Source organism: Pectinophora gossypiella, chromosome 20, assembly GCF_024362695.1.
Source record: "Pectinophora gossypiella chromosome 20, ilPecGoss1.1, whole genome shotgun sequence".
In the NCBI taxonomy this organism is placed as follows: domain Eukaryota; kingdom Metazoa; phylum Arthropoda; class Insecta; order Lepidoptera; family Gelechiidae; genus Pectinophora; species Pectinophora gossypiella.
The window spans coordinates 4,555,393-4,583,254 of NC_065423.1; the positions used below are offsets into that span (position 1 = coordinate 4,555,393).

General features: G+C 41.6%; 3 protein-coding genes across 6 annotated transcripts in view; 1 reads left to right on the forward strand and 2 right to left on the reverse strand.

The window, feature by feature from the left end:
* The window catches only part of LOC126376150 (oxysterol-binding protein 1), a 35,055-nt gene extending 24,225 nt beyond the window's left edge, over nucleotides 1–10,830 (forward strand). For all 3 annotated transcript variants that reach the window (XM_050023344.1, XM_050023345.1, XM_050023346.1), the window contains 7 exons: nucleotides 425–536; nucleotides 1,578–1,764; nucleotides 3,079–3,166; nucleotides 4,232–4,405; nucleotides 7,628–7,816; nucleotides 8,558–8,700; nucleotides 9,260–10,830. In XM_050023344.1, the coding sequence (XP_049879301.1) occupies nucleotides 425–536; nucleotides 1,578–1,764; nucleotides 3,079–3,166; nucleotides 4,232–4,405; nucleotides 7,628–7,816; nucleotides 8,558–8,700; nucleotides 9,260–9,596 (1,230 nt within the window). In that variant the 3' untranslated portion in view covers nucleotides 9,597–10,830. The remainder of the gene's footprint in view (nucleotides 1–424; nucleotides 537–1,577; nucleotides 1,765–3,078; nucleotides 3,167–4,231; nucleotides 4,406–7,627; nucleotides 7,817–8,557; nucleotides 8,701–9,259) is intronic.
* The window catches only part of LOC126376157 (zinc finger protein OZF-like), a 164,518-nt gene that overhangs the window by 115,394 nt on the left and 21,262 nt on the right, over nucleotides 1–27,862 (reverse strand). The window lies entirely within an intron of this gene.
* Nucleotides 11,386–27,862, reverse strand: part of LOC126376149 (nucleolar protein dao-5-like) — a 48,732-nt gene continuing 32,255 nt past the window's right edge. The window contains exons 3-11 of one of the 2 annotated variants that reach the window (XM_050023342.1): nucleotides 23,797–24,073; nucleotides 23,236–23,371; nucleotides 22,864–22,975; nucleotides 20,106–20,210; nucleotides 18,023–18,118; nucleotides 17,031–17,942; nucleotides 16,802–16,952; nucleotides 16,328–16,603; nucleotides 11,386–15,758 (exon numbers count right to left, since the gene is read on the reverse strand). In XM_050023342.1, the coding sequence (XP_049879299.1) occupies nucleotides 15,703–15,758; nucleotides 16,328–16,603; nucleotides 16,802–16,952; nucleotides 17,031–17,942; nucleotides 18,023–18,118; nucleotides 20,106–20,210; nucleotides 22,864–22,975; nucleotides 23,236–23,371; nucleotides 23,797–24,073 (2,121 nt within the window). In that variant the 3' untranslated portion in view covers nucleotides 11,386–15,702. Of the gene's footprint in view, nucleotides 15,759–16,327; nucleotides 16,604–16,801; nucleotides 16,953–17,030; nucleotides 17,943–18,022; nucleotides 18,119–20,105; nucleotides 20,211–20,430; nucleotides 21,311–21,398; nucleotides 21,523–22,863; nucleotides 22,976–23,235; nucleotides 23,372–23,796; nucleotides 24,074–27,862 lie in introns of those variants that run through there. The other variant, XM_050023343.1, reaches the window with a different exon arrangement.

Here is a 27,862-nt window from a genome sequence, read left to right on the forward strand (position 1 = left end):
TTAACATGCTTTCCGAAACACGGATCATTTTACTTTCGGCCAATCAAATGATCAGCTTGTAATGTCCTAACCAAACTAGGGATCACAAAGTGACAGTGAGTATAGGCTATTTATGTTATGTATTTATGTGATTTTTGATATTTATGTATTTATGTGATTGCTTTCGCAGAGGCCGGTCATAGGATGGGTGACCACAAAAAAAAAGTTTTCATCTCGAGCTCCTCCGTGCTTCGGAAGGCACGTTAAGCCGTTGGTCCCGGCTGCATTAGCAGTCGTTAATAACCACCAATCCGCATTGGGCCCGCGTGGTGGTTTAAGGCCCGATCTCCCTATCCTTCCATAGGGAAGGCCTGTGCCCCAGCAGTGGGGACGTTAATGGGCTGGTGATGATGATGATTTATGTGATTGTATGGTATGCTTGCAGCCGCACGTGTCTCAAGTAGTGAGCTACGTCGACGGGCACCCGCGGCGGACACGCGTGCCGGACAAGCCCAACTACCCGCTCAGCCTCTGGTCTATTATGAAAAACTGTATAGGTGAGATACACTTTTATAGTATATATATAAGCTGTACGGTATACTCCATAGGTACGCGAGCACGCGCTTGAATTGCTAAAGAGAGTTTCATTTAACTCGTAGGCCGGCTTTCCACTGACGCGGAGATGGGCGGAGATGTGCGGATTCCAATCACAGCGTTCGAGAGAGCGTTAAACGAAGACGCTCTGTCACTCTCCCTCACGGTGATTGGTCGATTCCTACACATCTCCGCTCCGCTCAGTTCCGCGTCAATGGAAACGCAGCTTTAGATTGGAACGCGAAATTGTTTGAGATACAACGTGAAAATAATTGTTTGAGGTTTACACGGTTATTATCATAATTAAAACACATAATGGCCCCGATTCCTGCAGACATCTCTTAATTTTACTTTAAGTTATACCTGTCATTTTCTTATCCGCCGAAAAGGAAAGGGACGGATGATTGACAGCTCTTAATTTTAGGAAGAATGAGTAAATAAATGAATAACCCGGGCGAATTTTTAGACGGTTGTTTTAGATTTGTGCTTAAAATTGACGTGTGTTCCATAAATTTTATGCTTGTCGATTACCCGTCCCTTTCCTTTTCGGCGGATAAGAAAATGACAGATATAACCTAAAATAAAATTAGATGGTATTTACAGGAATTAGCACCATTACCGGGTTCTTACCGCGTTAATCAGGGATATGAGACTCCCGATATATCAACACCATTACCTTCGGGGATACAGGCGTGATGCTATCTTCTCTCCTATCGTGTGGGTTGTGAGGTGGAATACCAACCTCCAATACAATACAAGCCATAGGCCCCTGACATGGCTCATGAAACGACTACTTACTTACATCAGTAAGTAGTAACCGGGACCAAAGGCTTAACGTGACTTCTGAAGCACGGATCATCTTACTTTTTGGACAATCAGGTGATCAGCCTGTAATGTCCTAACCAAACTAGGGATCACAAAGTGATTTTTTGTGATTTGTCCCCACCGGGATTCGAACCCGGGACCTCCGGTGATGCTAAGTTATGTTTTGTCATACAATCCAGGTAAGGAGTTGTCGAAGATCCCGATCCCGGTGAACTTCAGCGAGCCGCTGTCGATGCTGCAGCGGCTGACGGAGGAGTACGAGTACTCGTCAGTGCTCGACCAGGCTGCCAAGTTCAGTGACCCCGCGCAGCAGCTGGCGTACGTGGCCGCCTTCACCGTGTCCTCATACGCCACCACCTCGTGCAGGCACGTATATATACTGTCGTGTGTAGTGTAGCTGCTGTCATCAGTAGTATACGTCCGAGCTCGACCAGGCTGCCAAGTTCAATGACCCCGTGTAGCAGCTAGTTTCTCCATTCTGTGATTTAACTCCTTAGCTGATCTAAATACATAAATAGCCTGTATGCGTCTCGCTGCCGGGCACCAGCCTCCCCTCAATTAACTGAAAGGGTAATGGTGCATAGGCCAAAACAGTACTCTACTGCGAGTATAATGTGTTTGGGCTAGTAGTTAACCCATTCACCAGTTTTCAAGCCTACGTTTGAAATAAGTAATAAAAATATTATCAATTTATAATTTTAGCCTTTTAGTGATTTAATATTACTTTTAATAATATTATTTAATATTATTTTTTTATTTAAAATTTAGTTATACAGACATTTTTAACACAACCAAACAGAATCTAAAGAAACATGTACTAGACAAACTATCGAAAAATAACAAACAATGCATGCCGCCGTAAACTTTCGTTTCATTACTATTTTCACGTATTCATCTCATTACCGCGAAGCTGTATTACTGCTCGTTGTTTCAGATTGATTTATGTCTTGCAATTCACTCGCTTATTACTCTAATGCTGTAGTTAAAATAATTGTAATTTAAATATATTATTCTTAACTTTTTAAACCATTGTATGTAACTCGTTTGTGCACTAGCGTATTGTTCATTTAAGTTTTGTTATTGTTTTCTGTTAATTTCGGTTCAATAGTTAACGCAATCTATGATATCCTGTTATTGGCTAAGACACACTATGTAATTTAGATACTTTAACTTTACCTGTAAAACTGCTGTTGGATATCTTATGAATAAAATAAAATAAAATACTTTAAGCCTACCATTGTATCATTAGTTTTGTTACTGTTCTCATCGAGTTCTACAATTCGTTTTATTTGCAGTGTCGTGTGATTGGCGAAACATTGTATTTGCTATAACTATAGTGTGGATTGTGAGGTGGATTACCAACCCCCATCAATCCTGGTGTTAGGGTTATTATTGAGCCGCCATAGGCCCCTGACATAACTCATGTAACGACTACGTACTTACATCACTAAGTAATAACCGGGACCAACGGCTTAACATGCGTTCCGAAGCACGGATCATCTTAATATTGGACAATCAGGTGATCAGCCTGTATTGTCCTATCAAAACTAGGGATCACAAAGTTTTTTATTGTGATTTGTCCCCGCCGGGATTCGAACCCGGGACCTCCGGATCGTGAGCACAACGCTCAACCACTGGACCACGGAGGCCGTTTTAAAAACATTAAAATGATATTTTCAGAACGAACAAGCCTTTCAACCCTTTGCTGGGCGAGACATTCGAGTGTGACCGCATGACGGACCTCGGCTGGCGCTCTATCTCTGAACAGGTAACGCGTTATACAATATAGTAGTAGTATTTACTAGTACTTACAAAAACACATATATACTTCAATTGTATCTTCAATAATACAAAGCTCAATTTTTATTAAAATACAACACTGTGTAAAAAGTCGATATCGAAATAACCGTTGAAGATAAAAATCACATTATTTTATATTGCATTTTTTTTAAACGATGAAACGATTGTTTTATGTACTTACTGTTCACTGAACTTATAATAAACTGAAACCTATCTACTCCTGCCTGTCCCTTCCCCCTTCCTCCTTCCAGCCCGCCACCTGTATTTCTTATTGTTTATCTTATTCTACCCCTCTCTTACCCTTCTCGCATTTCTTTTTTCTTGCCTTCTCTATCCTATCCTCCTTCAAGTATCTTCCTTCTACTATACTTAATTTCATGTACAGTCACTCCCCGAAAAGGTTCGTCAGTTTTCAAATTGAATCGTTGCGAGCACATATTACCTTTTGAAAATTTGCCACAAAAATGCCTTTTCAACAGAAAATTATGCTTAACTGTTCGACTAGAAAGTTCAAATTTGCGTTCAGCTACATTGTTTTCTTTTTATCTAATCGAATTTCAATAGACTGTTAACTAAAAGTTACTTATCGGTTTGACGTGCCATTTATATTTATGAAAAAAGAAAGTCAAAGTCATATTTTTTATTGATAAATCAAAACTTTATTTGGCAGTTCTGTTTTTTTGTACTGGTATGTTGGTATAAGGTTGTTTGTACCGGTATAAGGGCTTCTTGCATTGCAAACAAAAATTGACCTTGTTCAAATTCAAATTCAAAAATATCTTTATTCAATAGGTAAGATAGTTACACTTTGAATCGTCAATTTTACATAACGAACGTCTCATCCGCCCAAAACTACTGCAGCTTCTCACAACCTGTATAGCCGGGGAAAAGAAGCTGCAAGAAAAACCTCGGCACAGGGCCCTAGACGTTCTTTAAAAAAAATAAAAATATAGCTTGAGGTGGCGAACCTTTTCATTCCCTGCAACAACAATTACCTCTTGAAACAATTTGGCTAAGCTTCAAAATCTGTTAGGTGTCGCACCACCCGCCGATGGTGGCGCAGTTCTGCGAGGGTGCGGCGGGCTGGCAGTGCTGGCAGGAGTTCACCATGACCACCAAGTTCCGCGGCAAGTACCTGCAGATCATCCCGCTGGGCGGCGCCTCCTGCGCCTTCCCCAGCACGGGGAACAAGTACAGCTGGAGGAAGGTACACTACACGCACATACAAACATATATTATGCTTACTGATTAAGTTAAATGCTTGCCTAACATTATGTGTGCATGTATCCTAACCCAAATGCCAATACAATCTTCTGTATATACATGTCTAATCATATGAGAAGGGCTCACTGGAAACACATACGCCTGTATCCCCAAAGAGGTAGGCAGAAATAGCAGGAACAAGGTATTCTACAGGTAGATATCACATAATATAGGGTTAAGGTCATCATTTTGATATAATTGGACACTTTGGATCATCACCCCCAAATTCAAAATTCACGTAAGTAAACCTTAGAATAGAAAATAAACATATTTCCAGCAATTGTATCAACAGTGAGCGAATATGGCACTAACAACCAATACCATCACGACGTAGCGTCAATTCACAGCGTTAGGCCGATTGTCCTTTGGATTATAAAGTTTGTCATCAAGGTAGGTAAGTCCATAAGGTAAAACCTTATTCTGAACGCTCGGGTGTGTCTTTAGACTGTTTCTTCATCAAAATATTCGCACGATCCCATACCATAGTCATTTTTGAACTATGCCCATACAGCCATGTCTTACGTATTTTTTACTTGATGATGATGAAATGATGAAGGGGTGATGACGATGAATGATAAAACCTAAGCCCCACCCTCGGAGCAGACCCCTACTCCAAATCTCAAACGAATTAACTCAAAAGTCCGCATAAAGTTTCGAATAGATGGGTACACTTTGTTTATTGAATATATATAATAACACTGTCGCGAATGTTCCGACTAACTTAATGCGATCATTAACCACAAAACACCACTTCGTATTAGTTATTTAGATTATTCAATGAAGAAAGCAACCGTCCCGTTCCTGCGAAAAAGTCCCCATACAATAGTCACTGAAAATGTTGATTCTCCCGAGAGAACAGCACAACGGGCACAAATATTAAACGCTATAGCTCCGCAAAGCCTGCGAACGCCCCAGGCTTCCGAGCTTCTGGAAGGAGCTACGTTGATTAGATAGCCAAGAATTATTTCACGCCTAAACAGGCGCTCACATCCATCTATGTGTCTACAATATCCCGATTGGGATAGTCAGAGGAACATCCATCGCGTACCCACACACCGAGCTTTCTGTTAGGCCAACGTGATAGGTGATGAGCCGTATCGCCGTCTATAATGAAGAAAATAATACCCACTACCATACCACACTATCCAGTAGTTGTAGTTTAGCAATGAGTTAGAGCGCCGTGAGCCGTAGGTGCTGCACCACCCGCCGACGTCGATGGTGCACTGCGAGGGTGCAGGCGGGTGGTACGTGGTGCAGGAGTTCGCGGTGTCGAGCCACTTCCGCGGACAGTTCATCGCCATCGAGCCCCGCGGCAGTAGCAAGATCGGCTTCAACCGCAGCGGGAACGAGTACCACTACACCCGGGTACTAACGTACTGCTGATCAGTGAGATAGTTGCGACTGATCGAGCAAGTGATGTTGGTGCAAATAAAACTATGGTTTCGTTTCAGGATATAAAATGCCATACAGCATTTAAAAAAACTTGTGTCGCTGCGTCTCGTGTGATACCGGTACCTCAAAATCACAATATCATCGAAAATAGTATTTGGAATATTTCAATTTAGCTAGCCCGTTGATCCCGGTTACTACTTACTGATGTAAGTATGTGTAGTCGTTACATAAGCCATGTCAGGAGCATTTGGCGGCTCAGTAATAACCCTGACACCAGGGTTGATGAGGTAGGTATTCCACCTCACAACCCACACGATAACAAGAAGTTAGTATAAACAGCGTAAGAAAAAAGTTAATTTATGTTTTTAGAAAAAATAGGGTTCAAATCAGTTACTTTTTACTAAACGTCACAACACGAAATTACTATGAAATTTGTATGAAAAAGCAACCTGTGACGTCATAGATAAACGTGACAAAATGTCTCATTTATTATTAAATTTTTCTTTATTAAAATTCATAAATAAGTTAAATAGAAAAAAATGAAACGTTTTATGACAGTTTTATATTTATCTTTATTTAGTAATCAGAATTTCATAATTTATCTTTGAACTAGGAAACTTCCCGATAGATCACTGGCTGGTTATGGAATGAAAAAGGCTATTATTCGTTTTTCAAATTGCACGTTCGGCATTTGACATCACTCGCTCGTTCGTCACTCGGTTTCCATCGTCTTATACAGGTTGATTCCATCACGTAACGTCGTTTTCGAAGATTATTATAAGTAAAGCGGGTATATTACAGCACTTCCCACTAGATAGTTGCATCTGTAAATGTAAGTATACAATTCATTATCCAAATACTTTTTGGCCACTATAAAAAAATCTCATCCAGATTTAGGTACGTATACTGTACTTTAATTAATTAATACTAACATCAAATACATATTTTGTTTCATGATTATTTTTTTAAGATAGAGATCGTTAGTTTATCAAATAGTGTATTTTATTTTTTTATTATTTTTATAAATTGTCCATTCGATTGTCGGAATGTACTTATCGGTCACGTTGTGTCTACGTGATGAAGTTATTAAGCGTACTTATAGCTTTGGGATCGATTGATATATACAATTATGAGATTGTTTTACAAAAAAGTGCAAGGCTATGTCTTCTAGAATTAGACATATAAGGTCAATAATGGCAGTGATACAAAAAGTTGCTGTTACTTGTCTCTATTCCTTTTTAACATCAAGCTAGTTTTAACTCCACAACATCTTATGAGACAACGTGGTGGAATATGTTCAATTCCAAATTCAAATATATCCTTATTCAGTAGGTAACATAGTTACACTTTGAATCGACATTTTTACGTAACGAACGTCTCATCCGCCTAAATCGTGTGGATACCTCTATAAGATAAATTACTTTATTGACCACAAAGAAGACAAGGTACAGATAATAAGGAAAATATAATAAACGCCCAGGGGACCTTTTTTGCTCATGCAGCAATTTCTTCCAGGCAACATTTAAGTTCACGAATAAATTCTATAAGCTGTTTATAACATATACGTGCTACTGCTGGGTACATGCCCCCTCTTAATCAATCTTAGGGCATATGGAGCATACTCCACCACGCTGCTCCACTGCGGGTTAGGCTGAAGGAATAGAATATTTGTTTATTGCATAAAATGTGGTGTGGGACTCCCCAATCAAATGTAAGGAAGCTGTTTATTGTGTATGTTGTTTGTTTTGTTATTAACATTGTTGATGTTGGCCAGGTGACAACAACAGTGCACAACATAATAGTGGGCAAGCTGTGGGTTGACAACCACGGTGACATGGACATCGTGGGCGAGGCGGGCCCGGCGCACGGGTACGTGGCGCACCTCAAGTACCTGCCCTACGGGTACTTCAGCAAGGACACGCAGCGGAAGGTCACCGGCGTCATCAAGGACCCCAACGGCGTGGTCAGTATACAATCAGAAGTAAATTGTGGTAGAAAAAGATAATTTTTTTTATTTTCTTTTTTTTGTCCATTCTAATACACACACTATACTTTTTTATTATTTAATTTATGTTATGTAAGTTCACGACTATATCCCAATTGGGGTAGTCAGAGGTAAGGTCACGAGCATTAATATGTATACACTGTGGTACCATGTCACATTAACATTTTTGACAAATTGAACTGTAAGTCTCACTAAATGTCAAATATGTTAGTGCGACAGAGTCTTAAAGTGGGTACATTATATTGCTCATGACTGTACATCTATCACAAGTTGTTGATGGGGTTGGTAATCCACCTCACAACCCACACAACAGAAGAACTGTCAAGCTACATTACGCATTAGTAGTTGTAATTTATCGACATGTAGGGGAGACGCTGTGGTTAATCACGCCAGTGTGGCTTCTCTGGACGTTACGAGTGCTGGCATCGTGCTGGGGTCGCGTCAGCTCTCATCCAGGGCGAGATAGTGCGGGGAAGCGCGGGGGTTTCCACCCCACTATCCGCTACAGTATCCACTCGGCCTAGCAAATAGAACAGGGGTCGAGTAGCTATCTCGCCAAATAACCCGGCCGAGCGCTCGGCCGTACACTCGTCGTAATGTTCATACACACCGAGTACTCGGCCGAGCGCACTGCCTTCGTCCACTCGGTAGGTGTGATCAAGGCAATAAGTAACTAATGTGGCTGCGTATTGTTTCCAGCCGCGCTACGTGCTGCAAGGCTACTGGGACAACCGCGTGGAGGTGGCGCCGGTGACGAGCGCGTCCGCGGACAACACGCAGTGCAAGACCGGCAAGTTCAGCGTCGCATGGGAGCGCGTGCCCGAGCCGCCCGACTCCGACAAGTGAGCACGATTATTTACATGCTACCAGTAGTTAAGTACGCATGTACTTGATAAACGTGATAAAATGTTGTCACGGTCATTTTATCGATTTTAACGATATAATTATGTCACTAGATGCTAATCTGTGAACCCAAATAAGTCACGTCGTTCTGTCAAAATATGAACAAAATTACGTGACACGTGTATTGAATTGATCGATAATTTTATCACGTTGCACCACCTTCTTTATCACCTTCTTTCAAATTTTCGCACCGTTTAAACCTTCCCTGGACTTCCATGAATATTTCTAGATTAAAATTAACCCAAATCGGTTCAGCCGTTCTCGAGTGTTAGCGAGACAAACGAACAACAATTATTTTATAAAATGAACTGAATAAAATAAATGTTGGGTGTGTTTTGTGTTGGTAGGTAAATGATTATATTATTAACTCATTTTAAGTATAAACTTCGTAATGAAATTCCGGTTCACCCTGTAAATCTCGCCTCCTGTAAAGTTTAAGGGGTACTATGTGTGGAGGTTTGCGAAGCAGTGACTAACGCATAGCGTGTCGGTGGGCAGGTGGTACAACTTCAGCCTGCTGGCGGCGCAGCTGAACGAGCCGGAGCAGGGCGTGGCGCCCACGGACTCGCGGCTGCGGCCCGACCAGCGGCTCATGGAGGAGGGGCTGTGGGACGAGGCCAACAAGGAGAAGCTGCGGCTGGAGGACAAGCAGCGCGCCGCGCGCCGCGCGCTGGAGGCGGCGGCCGAGGCGGCGGCGGCCCGCGGCGCCCCCGCGCCCGCGCCGCCCGCCGCCGCCTGGTTCACGCGCGACGCGCAGCTGCGCCATCTCTACAACCACCGCTACTGGGACTGCAAGCAGCGCCGCGACTGGTCGCAGTGCCCCGACATCTTCTAGCCCTCCCCGGCGCGGTGCCCTTCCCCCTCGGGAGATCCGTGTTCCGATCGAGCTCGATCCCCTCTCCCTTCGTGTACGGACTAATCTCTTGTAACATTTTAATATTCAAATCGTTTGGTACTCATTCCATAGTGACGTTGTGCTCGTTTGGTTATTTATTGCCGTATTTATCTATTCCAAATTAGAGTTTTATTTTCGGTTATTTTGTACATATTCGTGTTCCACGGACCGCTGTGGCCTAAATGACTACCGTTTTTAGCTCTTAGACATTTTTGAAGCAGTTGATTTTCCGCAGTTTACGATGTAAAACTAAAAAAAAAGTTACGAGTAACACTGAAGACAACGAAGTTACTTTCGCTATCCCTAACATAACACTCACTCGCGCGTTTTATGATAAATGTTTGTATTTGACACGACTTTCGCAAGTGCTTTGTAGTCTAATGTAATGAGGTGTATGTGAACATTGTTTGCTTTAATACGGTGAAGACTGGGTATAGAATGTAAGACCTGTCGCCTGCCGCCACCGCGCGCGGCGCGAGCCTCCCGACCCTTCATAACAGCTGCGAACCGCTAGTTAGAAGTCACGGTTTTATATAAAAGCGAGGTGCTTCTGATGTCGATTTTTGGTTATAAAAGCTTTGTCACGCTCTTATCTCAATAGAGACCGGCAAATGTCTTTAATAGGCATTAAAAGTTCTTTTACGTCCGATAAGAAAGTTGTCGTAAAACTATGTTTAATGCCTTAGTAGGAACATTAGAGCATTATCTTTGTAAGTGTTAAATAAACGCAAGTTGATATCAAAGTGCAGTGGCAATGGCAGCTGAGCGACTGGCGCTACGAGTTGCTAGGAGGGCGAGGGGATGCGGGTCATATCACGGAGATACTCAGCACGTCACTCTGTCTGGACGTCACTCAATGCAACAGTGGCCGTTGTTGATATAACATTATTTCAAAACCTACGACCTCCAACGAGTCTCAGTATCAATGACCACTTTACAATTGCGACGACACGGCTGGTATAGTGATGCCTGGATTGTATTAGATACAATAAGCCAACTGTTGATATCAACTTGAAGTGCTCTAGAATATTTTGTAAGATCTATTACAAACTGTACATTTTCAAGTGGATGTAAGATAATTTGTTAATATTTTTATTACAATAGAATATTTGAATACAAAGCCATAACATCTGTATCATGTTGATTATGAAAATAAAATATAATGTCGCAGATACATGTATCTTTAATTTTCCTTGTGACCACAGAAATGCTTTCACCGCACTGAATAAACAGAATAAGGGTGGCAGATCAAGAGGTAAGTATCTCGCTTAGAGGACGCAGTTATTCACACAGCGCGCTTATATGCATGCGCGGTCGGTCGGCATGACAGTGTTGACATAATTCGAAAAACAAATTGACTATCGATGTTTTAAATCTACTATGCGTAGTGGTTATATTCTCTTTGCAGTTATGCAAAATAAAGTAAAATATTTTCCCTTTGGTAATTATATCATAATTATACCACTTACTAAATATCAATAATTATACCATTATTATAATACTCCATGCGCCCGCCAACTACCTATCCAACTACGTTGTAACCTAAGCACTCCCTTTCAACAGTATATCAATACTAAGAGGCCACACTCTTGTAGGTCCGTCCTACTGAAATAAGACGCCCCCACCCCCGCGGCAAGGACGGGCCGAACAGGAGTTACCCCAGTGGAGGGCAGAGGTGACTCTTGTACGAAACCAAAGACAACAGTAGATATTGAATAAAAATAAAAAATAAATTTTCAACATTTTTATTAAGAAAACGGAAACAGTGAAAAAGTACATAACTGTAAATTGCAGTTGGTTACAATATTGTTTATAAACAAATCTTTTACAGTTAAAATCGACATTACGTTTTTACTTTGTTCCAAGTAAAAAGCCGATAAGTTTTAAAAAATATATCATGTTATTTACTTGAGTACAGGATCTATAGGAATACTTGAATAAACTATGAACTGAAATAACTTAATAGTATAGGAAATGATTGGAATTGGTAACCGATTTACACCAGGAACAAAGTAAAAACATAGATAGTTAGAAGTAAGCAGATAAATAATTTCTCATATTGATACATATTATGATACAGGACAATTGTCTCATTCCCTGAATTCACTTTGATATATTTGCAATTAAATTTAGTGTACGCCACAGTTGCTTTCATTACACAATGCAATAATTTTAGAATGTTAACTGAAATATGGATTCTTCATTCAATCAGATAATGAGACAGTTGTATAAACTTATATTTCAGCATTAATTTATTTATACATTTACACTTCGCCAAATAGCCTTCTTATATAAGCAGTATCACTCCAATGTCTAAACAAAATAATTACAATTATTTTTAGCTCAAAAAATACATTTTAGCTCATCCATACTTTACTCTCAAGTAATTATTAGATCTCAAGGCGAATTTTGTAAAAGTAAAAAGAAAAATATACGTTAAGATATAGCATTAAAGATTGTCAGTTAGTGCGCAAGTTACACCACAGCGGAGGACGAGCTCCCGCGCTGTGCGATCGCAGGACCTGACTTCTTGACAGGCTGAGGTGGAGAATGGCCACCACAGTGCACAGGAAATACAAGACCTTAGTCCATGATATCAGACACCTCCCACCTCGGAGACAGCGCGCCCAGCGGAACAGGCCAGCTATTCAAGAGTCCGCCTAGACAGAACAACACACATATCGTGGTACGAGCAGGCGAGGCGACGGATGCCGCGCGCCGCATATTGTCACAACATCAAACCCAGAGATCTCTCATCTACAACGTCTAATATGCACTAAGAACAATAAAAAATCCCAATAATTTTTTGCACAACTATTTACATATTTTACAAGGAAAAGAAATAATAAAATAATATTTCTATACCTTTGATATGAATGTCCCTTCAGTATTTTGATATCAATCTCAACAAACAAATGTAATAATGTCGTAACATTCACCGAATAACATGAAAATAAAGTATGTCTTATTTACGGTTCACCCTTTTTTGGCATACACTTTTTTGGCAGAATATTGTTTTGCATACTCACGCGCTCACATCTGACCGAAATAAGTTTTAACATAAAAACCCTCAAAACCCATTTAGCATACTTACAAGTCGCATACCACATACGCATACAGAATAATCTTCTTGTATATTTTTTACACTTGGAGTAGTGTATTGCATTTAACTTATTTCTTCATAATCATTTTTTTTCCAGACTTATTTTTTTAACGAATTACATGTCTGCAAGTGGCGTTTAGGACAAATAATTTACAAGCATGTATATAATAATAATAAAATATAAACTCACGACCATATTATCACCCCAATTGTGGTCTGTAATGAAACCGTGTTAGTGAAAATTGAATTTAAAATAAATTGTGACACAATAGATATGCCAAATAATTTCTGCGAAATGAGTATTCAGCGTAACAGAAATAGGCCAGGTATGTTATGCAAAGTGTGTTTCGGACATTAGAAAGTATGCCAAACAGAGAGAGAACCCCTTATTTACAAGTATTGTGACCAATAATCTTAAATCACAACATTGAAATGTTGTGAATAATTGTAAATAATATGTTAATTGTAGAATGGTTGAAACATAATAACTTATCAATATCTTCTTATGGTTTAAAGTCGAATAGTCATATATTATTTTAGAACACCCTTTCAACCTACTAACTGTAAACACAATCTAGAGTGAAGACAGTCACTTCGGGAACATTTGAATTCAATTTATATAATTTGCCTTACAGCACACATAACACAATAAATAGCTTTTTATTCTTATGGGTATCAGTTATAAAGTAAATATCTTTTTAACCCGACTGCGGTGAAGTTCATTTCATTCATGGTCGGGGGACAAAAGTAAAACTTAGCGTTGATACGGGCGTGAGTTTGTGAATGTATGTATTTACCTATGTTAAAAGTAAAATGGAAATGGACTTTTTTTAAGTTTTCTTCGACTAGCTTGCGTCAATGATGATGAATGTAGAAGTATTGAACATCGAGACAACAGTTCTTAGATTGAATGTATGACAATGTATTGGCGAAGTACAAACTATACACGTTACGTAAATGCGGGTTGCTCGTAACCGTGTATCTAACGATATACAACTGACTCGCGTTGTTTATGTACAATACATACTTTATATAGGTATACATAATGCAATTTGGTCAAACCTCTCGGGCGACGCGAAGGTTACTTCTCACGTGTTATACTTTACAAAAAACATTGCATCCGCGATTTGCGTGCTTAGCCTCTTGACTCGCTTGAAAACAAAAATAAAGGTTCATATTTATTATGAGTTACTTTGTCCTAAAGTACTTGTATGCGTAAACGTAGTTCATAAATTTTGTTCTCTTATTAGTAAATGCTTTACGTTATATCTTATTTGTGATACTGGCCACTAAGCACAGAAATTACGGACAAATGTTTTCGGTTAAAAGTTATATATATATATATATATTTTATTAGGTAATATTAATTTCTCATATTAGCTCACACATATCATTTCACTTTGGCGAGTTCTTGTAAAATGAGTATGAAGAAAACTGAAACCAATTCCACGTAAATAGCAGTCACTCATTCAAAACATTTTCTTTTTTTGTTTTAGTTTATACTTTTTGTACGTAAAACATGTTTGAAAAGACCAAGATCATAAAACACAACAGTTATCAGCTCAGCAAGAACAACACCAAGTGAAATGAACTCCATATTAATATGGCCAGTTACACCTTAAAAGATCTTCATTTTATTTACAGTCTAAAATGGTAAAACTTAAAAATACATAACAAAATTAGACACGAGTGGCTAGTTAGAGAAAATCTACCAAATATTTGTGATTACATAACGAAACTCAAGCACAATAAACATCAACAGAAACAAAATACTACATGTCTCTCACAAACCAAAACATAGAGGGCCAGGCGCGGGCGGGGGCGGCGGGGGGCCTTGCTCGGGGCCCCGCGCTCCATAACAGGCCGCACAAAGGTCTATCCGCTCAATACTTATAAACTTTCACTTCACGCCAGGCCTCAATAACCAGAACTTAATAAATCTCCAATGAACAAAATACCAGATTCTAACCGATATAGTATTTTATGCAACAGTTGTATAAGAAGGGTCAAAAAATGCGAGTGGCGTGAGTTGCGATGTGAGCCTTGGCGAACATCGCAATAAGAGACGCCACGAGCATTTTTTGACCTAGTTATACAACGTTGCATACAATACTTTTTCTACGACGACGTCATTTTTCCTTTTTATTTTATACTTTTTAGTGTTTTGAAACGAAACACAAAAATTTTCCAATTTATTTTCCAACGCGCGGGAAAATGGCGGCAAATGTATACTTTTTTTTTATAGTATATCTATGGCACCAAACAAAGTAAAGGTGCCAGTTTCCAGGTCAAAAAAAAAAAACAACAACAATGCTTTTTTGGCGACATTATAGTACAGTTACACTTTGTAAACAATGCTTTTATAGGCCATAGAGCGTACACTTTTTCAAAGAGTTTAATTATGTATGTACTTATATTAGACTTTTTGGTTATTTAAATGCCAGATTAAAGTAGAGGAGTAGAAAAAAGAATTTATATTTTTTTTACATTTTTTTCTGAGTGTACAGTAATTAAATGCTCAAGATAGCTTTCGTTCACCTCATATTTACAAAGCGAAAACAAAATTAACTTTAATCACAGCGAAAACGCTAAGATACGTGTAATCACTTCACGTAATGGACCGAACGAGCGAGTGAGTCGAGCGCGGGCGGGACTGGCCGCGCCTCGCAGCACTGCAGCAGCTTAGACTCACTAGTCTACCAACTCTCCTTGCAGTCGATAGGAACATCGCGACTGAACGACGGACCACATCCGTCTAAAAGTCCACATTTCACAGTCAGAGGCATATATGCCTGAATATCGAACACTTTAACGTTTTATCACCACTAACGCGTCAACGAGACTATGGAAGATTCATCATAAATTATTTTAACCACTAAAATAAGTGACGAGGTGCCTCGACCACATCGAGTGCACTAGTCCTGAGGGCGCGGCCGCCGCGGGCTACTCGCTGAAGTACCGCAGTTTGCCGCCGCCGCACCGCATGACGTCCTCCCACGCTGGGAACAAATACAACAATGTTAAAAAGCAGGCATTCTATAAAGGACATTTATTCTTCTTCTTCTTATCGTGTGGGTTGTGAGGTGGAACACCAACCTCATCAACCCTGGTGTCCGGGTTATTACTGAGCCGCCAAAAGCCCCCGACATGACTCGAGTAACGACTACATACTTACATCAGTAAGTAGTAACCGGGACCAACGGCTTAACGTGCCCACCGGGATTCGAACCCGGGGCCTCCGGATCGTGAGCCCAACGCTCAACCACTAGACTACGGAGGCCGTTAAGGACATTTATTGATTTTAGGAATATCGACTGAAAATATTAATTTGGTTTAAAATAGTTGAACTTACACGTAAATTAAAATTAATTTGTTTTTAAAATAGTAAGTAGATAAACGAAAATATCAGTTCCGATAAAAAATGCAAGAATGGAAGATTTTAATGAATATTTACTATCAACTATGAAGACATACACTGTCAGAATTAAATAGAGAAGAGAATGTACCAATAACCACAAAAAAGACAACGAGAGGTTATAAGTCAAAAAGCTAATAGTGTGAGACATACCGGCGCCCACGTAGTCGACGATCTGATGCAGGTGGTGCGTGTCGGGCGGCGGCGCGGGCGCCACGTAGCGCAGCGCACAGCCCGCCACCACGCACACCCCCCCCCCCCCCCCCGGCACCACCGTCACCCCCGCCACGGCCGGCACCACCCCCACCCCCGGCACCCCCGGGAGCGCCGTGACCACGGGGGTCACCCCGTTGGCCTCCACTATCGTCACCGTGCCGCCCTCGATCGCGTCGCGGACTAGATCGCAGCGCGGTCGCCGCGTTGGCCCGCCTGCAAAGTGAAGAAATAAAGTAAGTATTCAAAATTAAAAAGCGAGAGATAAGCACTATGTCGCGGTGATTGGTCGACGCTTGCACATCGCTACTGGTTTCTCCTTCACTTCAGTGAAAACTCACTTTTACGTGTCACAGCTTATAAATTTACAGTCACTATTTTTCTGAGATACTATGTTAATCAAGGAGAGTGTACCAAGCAGCTGTTCGTTGATGTCGAAGCCGAAGGTGACGCCGTCCATGTCTCTGGGGCGACTGCTGGAGTCCAGCAGGATGACGGGCGGCCGCCGGTCCGCCACCACGTCGGGCGCCGGGCACTCCGCGCCGCGGACGCTCTCCAGGCGCTCCTGCAGTTCAGAGTATTGGTAAAAGTGAAAGTCAAAGTGTGTCGGGCGATACAACACAGTGTGGTGAGCGCGTCGTACCTTGCGGTCGCGGGCGCGCGGCGGCGCGTGCGCGGCGTGCGGCTGCGGCTTGGGCGGCGCGCGGGCGCGGGGCGCGCGCGGTTCCAGCGCGGGGTAGCCGTCGCTGTCGCCCGGCGCCGCCGGCGGCGGCTCGGCCGCGCGGCCCGCCTCGCCCTCCGCGTAGAAGTTGCACGACTCGATGAGGTCGGGGATGTTGTGGCGCGTGCGCGCGATGTCGGCGTACGAGGCGGGCGCGGGCGGCGCCGGCCGCGGCGGCGCGTCGGCGGGCAGCGAGTGCACGGAGTCCAGGTCGTCGTTGGAGTCGTTGCTGCGGTCCGAGGGCGGCGCCGACACGCGCCGCGGCCGCGCCGGCGCGGGGGCGGGCGCCGCGCCGCCGGGCGAGCGCTCGGCCTCGTCGGCGCGGCGCCGCGGCTTGCGCTTCTTGGTGACGGTCTGGAAGTCGGCGTCGGCGGCCACCTCGGGCTCGTAGTAGAAGGCGGGGCGCGCGTCGTCGCCCCACGAGCGCCGCTCCTGCTTGGGCGCGACGTCGCCGCGGCGCTCCTTCTTGGGGGGCTTGTCGGTGAGGTCCTCGAGCGTGGTCCGCGACAGTTCCTCGAGCGAGGAGGCGCGCTTCATCTTGCTCTCCTTGTCCTTGCGGCGCTCGGTGGAGCGCTTCTTGCCGCCCTTGTCGTCGGCGTCGTCTTTGTGCTTGGCGCGGCCGAGCTTGTGCGCGCGCGTCGTCTCCGCATTCGACTCGATGAACCGGAGCACCTCGTTGAGATCTTTGTTTCCCTGGTAGCCGTCGATCTGGTGCGATTTTATTACAGTTTCGTTTTTGGAAGACTTTTTCCTCCTGGGTTTCTTATGTTGACTAGACCCTGAGAGGGGCGAACTGAATCCTTGTACTGAATTGCCATTTTCGTCGATTGATTTCTGTAAACATACAAACAGTATGATTAGTTAACATGCCGCCTTCACATTACCGTCACAATAAAATGTGTTGAGGTGGGCACCTTAAATTCGTCCTGTGTGGTGGAGCCGGTGGAGCCGTAGTTGGGCCGCGAGAGCGGCAGGCCGTTGAGACTGCTCACGTTGATCACGCTGCGAGGCTGCAACACACAACACTACATTAACGAGCGAGGTAATACGAGAAGGTGCTAAATAAATATACGCTTATAATAATAAATCTAGAAGAACGTTGCGCCATTGCATTATCACGTTCGTGCGTGAACGGATGTACGCTACACATACTTCTAATGTTGGCATTATTCCTGCCTTTTTTATTCTTCCAGACTTATAATATTTGTTCTGACAAGACATACGTTCACGCCTAGTTGCAAGGCAGTCATTATACTTGATGCTCACGTATTTTAACACAATAAAAGCGTCATCGCAAGACATTGCACACCATATACACACTTTTTGATTCACATGGAATGACAACAATCATTCGTTACATCGAACACGAAAATGCATTTCAACACCAATGTGTAAGTTTAAAAAGAACCGTTTTTCTGACTTATATCTTCGCTTGTGATGGATCAGATAAAACAATTAATCACTGAAATATCTCTACCTAGTTATTATGTCCTGAATATTTCCGTTAAACAATTAAATATAATCCAAAGTTGCAGAAATAAATATCAACAAAAACTCGCGTACGGAATTGATGCAGTTAGTAACTTAATACTTACAAAAATATTTCTTAAGAGTTTAAATTAATTTCATTTTCGAAATTCAGTTTAAACCCATGACGGACGCAACTAATAAATATCGGAATTTCCATTCCGTTAGTTCAGACTATACAAACCTAACGCAATATCTATAAGTCATAGACAAGCCGGGTACATACGTAAGCGCAGCATTGGTGGGGATATGTGGGTACCTGTGTGTGAGTGTGCGCGCGGGGGGGCGGCGGAGGGTCTCCGGTGAGGCTGGCCACGGCGCGGTAGCTCCACCCCAGCTGCAGCGGCTGCGCACACCACACCTGTTCAATTCCTACTCGCTACCTGTCAGCTGACTATGGCCGTATCAGCCTTATTAATGATACGAGGCCTGGGCTACAGGGGGATCGTGACGGTGTGTGCAAAAATTTGCAAAATTGTATCCATGATCTCCCTTGAACTTATTTGGGCACCCAACAAGTATTGTACCACTGCTTCCGATATCGATTACGAGCTAGTTGACTTATGTATGAAGTCGACGCTACACATACCACGACGACGTCAAAACTTCATACTTTTCGTTGTGATGCGAAAAAGTCACAAAACGTTTTAGATTAAAATTTCTGCGGTCATGATTTCGCAAAGAGGCCGTGTAGCATCAATCTGTCTGTACGTTATTCACATTTATTATAACTTTGACAGGCAGAATTATGATGACCTCTATTTGCTTTGAAATCCTATACAAATACGTCACGCGAGGTTGATGGGTAGACTGAGGGTTTCTAGCGCGTTTTAACGTATATTAACCTAGAAATCCTACTCCAGTTCGTCACTGTCTGGGACGTATTGAAGTAGAATTTACGGTCGTTTTTCGTTTGGAAATCCTACTCCAGTTCGTCTCGGCCGGCGGGCACGTATTGAACTAGCATTTCTAATTACGCCGTGTTTTTTATCCTTTCAGTGTTAATCGTTGGCGGGCAAGAAGTTTCAGCGAGGCGGTTTCTTTTTTCTGAAAATGTTTCATATACGTACTATCGTGTTGTACAAGTCATCAAAAAGTATGTAAATGGTGCTGTAAGTCCTGCATATCATAGGTAAACGCACAGCAGACAGAACATTTTGTTACAATAAAGATAAAAGTAACTGTGTAATATTGTATTTCTTTATGAGCCTGTTTCACTAGTGGCTGATAAACTTGACTGATAGTGACCCAGATCAATCCTGTAGCATGGGTTAGGCATCGCGCACAATGCGACACATAACGTGAGCTTCAATTATACGTACAATACCAAACTACGTATACAGCAGAAGCGGCGTCTATCGGCCGCCGCCACCCGATTTTGTCGAGTCTACGTAGATACGTCAAATTGGATAGGTTAGGTAGGAAAATTACCAGTAAATGGTGAAACGTGGCCTCATATAGCAACATTACCTTAGGATCCACGGCGACGGCGGACTGGGCGTTAGAGGACGTCGTGTTGCAGCTGGCCACCACCTCCGGGCTTGTGATGCAACTGAACGGTATTGCCGAGTCCACCTGTGAAGATTTGCCAGCTTGTACTTCCTCAACCTTGGTTTGTGACGATAAAACAAATAAAAAAAATGTATGTAAGGACGTTGGACGCATGTCTATGAAATTAAAATAATTCGTTCTATAAAGTAAAGGAATAAAAATAGTGGATTCTAAAAGGACAATGCTCACTAGGTTGAATCCACCCAACGCCCTTTAGTTTTAAATAGCTAACGGGGAATCCTACCTCTCGTGTGGTGACAGTAGACAACTCTTTGCTTTGTGACTTGTCTGCACTATCACTTTTGGAAAGATTCTCAAACAAAAGCGCTCTAAGAGCATGCTTATTTATCGTAACTTTCTTCATTTTAGTAGTCTCAAAAGCTAAATCTTTTTTCTTCTTTGTCTTGGTATTGCTCTCTCCAGATAGTTTGGATATGTCATTAATATATTCTATTCGTAGTTGGTCAGTGTCGGCGTTGTTATGAAGATGAGAAAGCAAGCGTTGTGGGAGTGTTAGGAAAACATAAGCGTTATTGGGGAGGTCTGCACGGGCATTCACTTCACCACTCACTGTTCCAACCATCGATTGATCAAGGCGCATTACGACTTTGTCAGGAGGCCCTGATGATATCACAGAATTTGAGCAGTCTTCATAGGTTAATTTTTCGTTCACATTTGGCACATTTTCATGAGATTCTTCGATTCTTGTCTCGTCTACGTGTTCACTCACACATTCACTCAATTTATTTTCGTTAATACTATGTACTTTTTCACCATTATCTAAAAAACTAAATAAGGAATGTTCTTGTGCACTATCAACTAAATTACTATCTTCTAACGCTTGTAACAATTTTTGTTGCGAAGCAAAATAACTTGCAAATGACGTATCTTCGTAGCCTTCATTCGTATTCATAGGTAATACTTTTTGGTCTTCTTCCGTTACCTGTTCTCCATCCGGACCACGAAACGACATGTCAACTAATTCCACATCTTTTTCACAATCAAATGAAACCTTCTTATCTCTAAAATTCTTACTAATATTAATAAGCTCTACAGATTTTTCTTCACTTCGTGATAATGTTTCTAGTTCTTTTTCTTGTTCACAAGACTGGTGTTTGTCTCGGCTATAAGAAAAAAAACTCTGTTTAAATTCTTCTCCGAGATTAATGGTAACATAATCAGATTTACTATCTACAGAAATGTCTACTGTACCTTTTTCGTCTTGGACGTCTGTAGATGTATTGTCTGTTTCTTGTTCATTACTGACATTCGTTTGGGAAGACGTACCCGCGTCTACATCATTGACAATACTTATTATTGCACCACCGTCTTCAATTCTGTCAGATTCTTCTGCTAACGGCGTTTTAGACCTTATAGCCTCGCTTAAGCTCGTATCACGTTTTGGCAATAATTTATTATCGACTTCCTCTAGAGCATCTTTTGATTTTTCTGTATCTGTTAGCGATGAATCTACAAAATCTTGATGTGTGACCGGATGCATATCACCCTCCAATGATGGTACGTTATCGTTGTTATCAATTTTATAATCATCAGTATCGCTTTTACTATCGCATGATGAAGTTTCATCGTTTATATCATTGTTAGGTAAAGATTCACCTATGGTCATACTGCGTATGTTCCTCGGGTTAATCGAAATTGTCGGTAGCATTAGACCCTCACCTATTCGGTTTCTATATTCGTGCCTTGAAATACTGACGTCATTATTATCACTCGACTCACTAGAAATACTAGTACTGTCATTGCCTATCCCCCAGGGACTAATTTTTTCATGCACAATGTTCCTTTTTGCGAACATATTGCCCCGGGGATTTCTTTCTACTTTTTTATTATTGTAAGTTTCAGGTTTTTGCAAGTAACTAGAGTTTTTAATTGGAGAAGGAGTATCATCTGGTTTTGATTTAGAATAATATTGAGTCCAACTGTAACGATCTTTATTAAAAGCAACATTTTGACTGAAACTTCCAGATGACGTATTTGCGGAATAATTACATTTCGGAATTTGAGATTTGGGAAATATTTGCTTAGAGTTTAGTGGAGTTGGCACACTGGCGTCTTGGTCTAAGCTTTCATAAAATGACTTTTCTTCTTGGTCCAAAACAGGTGTTTTTGTTCGTCTAGTATAATCTTCTAAGCCCTGATACCATTGGTTTACATTGTTAATCCAAAATTCAGAACTTGCACTTGGTTTAAGTGGCTTCTTATGTTCTGTGTCTTGTTTCCTGGTGTGGTACGGTTTGATTTGGATATCTGGGTGTAAATTCTGTAGCGGGCCGCGCGGTAACTCTTTCTTACCTGTGTCGCCAATAGAGACTTCACTTTTATTAACACTAGCTTTGCTACCACCACCATTATTAGCTAAATCACAGTTAGTTTTTGGAAGAAGGGCTTTCAATAGCTTGTACTGATTAGAATCTATTTCTTCAACAGGTAAAGTTACAGCACCATCTTTAGGAACTTGGGTTTTATCTTTACGCGGTTGTGCATTAACTTTCGACTTTGAAATGTTTGCTGCAATATCGTTCGCATTTGTGGTTTTTGCTTCAGTTTCTCGGGTGCACTCGGATGGTTTGGGGCTTCGTTTGAAGGGGGGCTTGTGGTTGTAGAGCTTCTTGTGGAAGAGTCTTGTGGGCGGTCCTGCGACGGGCAGAGTACGCACCTGGTTGGAGGCGGTGGTGGTGGTGACCGCGCGGCCCGAGCTCACGCTGCCGCTGCCGATCTCGAGTGTCGCGCGCGCCGTGTACGTCATCGGGAACGCTGGCTTGCTCCGCCTGCGGAATATACATATTTAACCCTGTCTGGATAGAATAAACCTCGTTACGAAAGCAATTTTAACGTTTCCGAATTGTTGAAATTTCAAAGAGGTATTTAATTAAGTTCTGACTTTTTTGTTTATCAAATAAATAAAACAGCTTGGCTAGTAATCCAAACGCCTCCACTAACTCACAATGAAGCAGCGTGTTGGAGTGCGCCCCATGCCTTCTCAGCCTGGCACATGTATTATGATGCTACGTGTGTACAGCGGTGTTACCTATTGTAAGTGTCGAGGTCTGTGCCTGCGTTGGCGTCGCTGGCGGACACGCGGCGCTCGGCCAGCGGCGGCGGGTTGACGCAGCGCACCGTGGCCAGGTAGCCCGCGCGCGGGGGCTCCTCGCCCAGCAGGAACGCTGCCCAACACAATAACCAATATACCTACATGTTTATTATAACGCCTTATACGAAGCTAACGGCCGGACGCGTTTACGCAGGAATTCCACTCGTGCGTAAGTACATATACAACCACCGGTCGCGCTCCCACAGTACTGTACTGAACAAAACGAAGGTTACGTACAACCTTCATGAATTTATTCACTTTACTATAAATATGGTTATCCCTTGCGGGCTATAACAGTATAGAATATAATGTGTTTTAGATGATTGTCTTTAGACCGTTCAAAATAGAAGTTATTCAAAATGGAATTTTGTAGAAAGTGGAAGATGCGAATATGGTGAATTAGAACTGTAGGGAGTGGAATTCCGTAGTCTACGCTTACTCCAGTGGGATATAAGTGTGATGTTATGTGTGTGTGTGTGTGTGTGTATGCATACGCACAGGTGTCGACGCCGGAGGGCAGGCTGCCGCCGTGGATGGCGCGCGCCGAGACGGGCGGGTGCGCGGGCGCGGGCGGCGCGCGGTGGCGGCGCGGCGCGGGCTCGGCCGCCAGCGCCGCCACCAGGTCCTGCAGCGAGTTGCTGTGCGGCAGCGCGCGCCGCGCCCGCGCGCCCCCGCCGCCCCCCGCGCCGCGCACCCGCCGCGCCGCCGCGCCGCACGCGCCTCGCGCCGCCGCCTCGCACGCCTGCTCGTCCTGCTCCACCTCCTCCAGCAGCTCCTGCAAACGGGCCACGAACAATAGCGATAAGAGAAAAGAATAGCCGAGTTCAACGAGTCCCTAGGCCGGTTATAGACTTCTTTAAAAATACACTGTGTTGGTAGTTCAAAAAGTTCCAAGTTCGAGTAAACTCAATCAATCAATCAATCAATCAATAATACTTTATTGCACAACAACATATATAAAGGACATAAACATACGAATAAAACATAAGCACAATAGGCGGCCTTATTGCTAAACAGCAATTTCTGCCAGGCAACCTTAGGGTGAAAGAAGATTATTCTTTGGAGCACGGGCTGGTGCAATAAACATATAATGATACATAACAAAAAAAAAAAAATATGAATAATAAATAATATATACTTATCTAAAGAAATAATATAAAAAAAAATACAATATAAATACAATATAAACATACACACATATATACACGCATACATAAACATACATACAAATAGCCTATACAATATAATACATATAAGGAGAAAAAGAAAACCACTTCCAAGTTATGCCTGCAGGAAAAGCGCCTTCACTCTCGCCCTGAAACAGTCCAGAGAAGGAGCCCTCCTGACAGACTCAGGCAGAGAGTTCCACAACCGGACAGCCCGCAGCGTGAAAGAATAAGAATAAAAGTCAGTGGAATGGACAGGGATGTTAAGGGATAAGGTATGGGACGATCGCAAGGTACGATCAAGGACAGAGGATTTAAAAGAGAAACGATCTTTAAGGTAAGATGGAGAAGTAGGAAGATTAAGGATGGAGTACAGGAGACACAAGATGTGGAGATCCCTACGGCAACGGACAGGTAGCCACTTAAGCTTGACACGATAATTGGATATATGATCATATTTGCGCAATCCAAAGATAAATCTTATGGCAAGATTTTGCAGACGTTCGAGCTTATTCAGCAATTCAACTGAAATATCAGCATAACAAACGTCCGCGTAATCCAGGATTGGCAGTAGTAGGGACTGTGCCAGAGAAACCTTGGTACTAATCGGCAAAAAAAAAACTCCTAAGTCCACTTAGGGAGTTCTTGAACTTGTCAATTCAAGTTCTTCTCTGCTCGTGTAGATCGATAAACAACCACACTAAACCTGGTGTCAGGGTTAGAGCGTACGCTAAAACTCGCGCGGGTCAGACCATTTATGCCGGATCATTCTATCAACTTGTTCACCACCCAGTATAAGTTGACCGCACGCTGCAAACCGCGTGCATATACCCTTAATATTGTACCGCCAGAAAAATATAAAGTAAAAGTTGAAATATGTAAATGATAGGCTGAAAGTAATAATACTCTTCAACTCGTGATACATATTTTATGATGGAAATTACCACTGGAAGAATGTGAGAACTGATGCCGACCGACCAAACGCGACCTATTAGGGATTTAAAACGTTTGACTGACTGAACCATATGGAGTAAATAGTAATTCTATTGAACGTTAGCCACACCACAGCTTAATTAGATAACCACGAGTGGCAAACCTAAACACTATTGGGAATAAACTATATACTTACAACAGTGTGTAAACTTGCCGTTATAACGATGGTGATGGACAATGTGTAAATAAATTCCGAAATGTAAACTTTTTAATGTATATATTATATGACGACCACGCGATACGGTGTCCAATGATATAATTAATAATGCCAATGTTAAAAAAATATGATAGTGCCAACTGTACAAAATGCAAGGCACCTACCTTTTAGCATATTGAACAAATTCCTCTATACTACATATGCAACGATGCGGCTTTTACATGATGGAACTGCTAATCGATAAACAAGAAAACTTATAGAATAATAGATTCAACCCATATTTTTCATTACAATCATAATATAGGAAGGAAACAGAACATTCCTATTTATAATTTTAAAAAAGTTGGATAAAAAAGCGCTCGTGTTGCTACCAGCCCGTAATTTATGCTGAAACCTTATAACAAGCCAAAGCCGATAGAACTGGCAATATTTGACAGTTCACTCGTTATCCATTTAAACAGTGTCGAAGGTCACTTGTGTAGAAGTTAATTTGCAATGTACTAGATTACTTGGCAGCAAGCAGCAACTTCACCCGCGTGAAAAATATAACCTGTATTACTCAGGGGTAGCCGAAAACGACACAGAAACAAAAAAAAAACAACAATAAAGTACCTAGTTATTAACAATAATTCTGGATACACGATAAATCTAATCAATGATGAACATGAAGATTATATACAAACGTATTTGTATTCGGAAATGCAGAAATGCGAGGGAAATTAAGAAAATAGAAGCACTGTATTACACTGCACATTTATCAATCAATATAGGAACATTGAATTTCGTAACAATAAATATGTTATAAAAAATACACAACTAATTAATTTTAGTATGAAATCAAATTCAGGATTTTTTTTTTAAAGAAAGGCCAGTACATTAAAGCGACGAGCGTATAATTATCAAAATTTTGATGAGAATGGAAGAAGCGAAAGGGGTGTGTCAAGATGGTGGTAAGTGGAATTCCGTGGTCTTTACCTACACCGAGGGGTAATATACGTGATCTAATGTATATGTTATAATCAACGGGCAGGGTAGAAGCGAAGTCTAATCAACTTCTCATCCTTCATTACGCCGGCCGCTGCTGAAGGCCGCACGAAAGCTTACGAACATAGTTTGCCGAATCCGAAACCCAGCCAAAACGATTTAGCTCCGAAAGTTGCCGAAAGGGAACGTTCGGTGGGACACTAATGGCTATATCTGGAAAATGATTTGGGAAATTGCATATTATGGTCCATTGTATACAGATAGCGCATTGTGATTTTGCTTTACGATGCTACGTTGAAAACCGTCCCTCAATCAATAGATACGTAATAACGTATAATGGGAACTATACATAATATGTGTGTAAACCTTTGTATTTATTTTTTATCTATTTTTATATTCGTAGTCTCTAACCTATGCCCTAATGCGAAACAGGCGTGATCATATATTATGTACCTAAGTATGTATCCATTTTTAGTTCGATTTGTTTGCGCGCACGTACTACTCGCGACAGGTACTAGCAGAATAACAGCGCTGCGACTCGTCCTGCGTTTCCGCAGCAAATGCTGAGCTAGGGCCTATTTTGGGACGGCGGTACTTAACTAGATTACTCTTTCTGACTTCTAAGTGTTTTGTTATTGTTATGTTTCAAACTGTATGTTTTACTGATTGTTTGTAACCTACTTGTACTGTTGTCCCAAATAAACGTATTATCTATCTATCTATCTATCTATATTATAAAATATAGCACCTTATTCTTTCGAAACTTTTAGGAAAGATCAAACATAGCAACAAGAAAGATCACAAATAGTAAGTTTCAATATTTTTAGAGAAAAGATTAAACGTTAAAACTAAGCAAGAATCTAATCTGAAATATAGACTAGTTATCCAATTTATCGGAGTAACTTCATTAGTGTTGTAGGAAAACTAATTTCATTAGAGGGTTCCATATAACGATGTTTAAGTGGACTCGTCTAGGACATAATGTTATTTGCTTTGCATGTTACTTCTGCACAGAGTTACGGTAAAATATATTTTGTATATTATACTTATTAGTGATGTGCCGGATCGTTAAAAATGTATATCCGCGGATACGGATACGGATCTTTATTTTCTTATTCGATATTATTCGATTGGTGTCAAAAAAAGATTAAAGTTTTAGTTATTTGATTGTTATAAAAGTGATATTTTATCTTGCTTTCATTATAAAGACCTATCTATCTAAATGTTTGCAATATAAAGGTGCCAAATATTTGATTTTAATAAA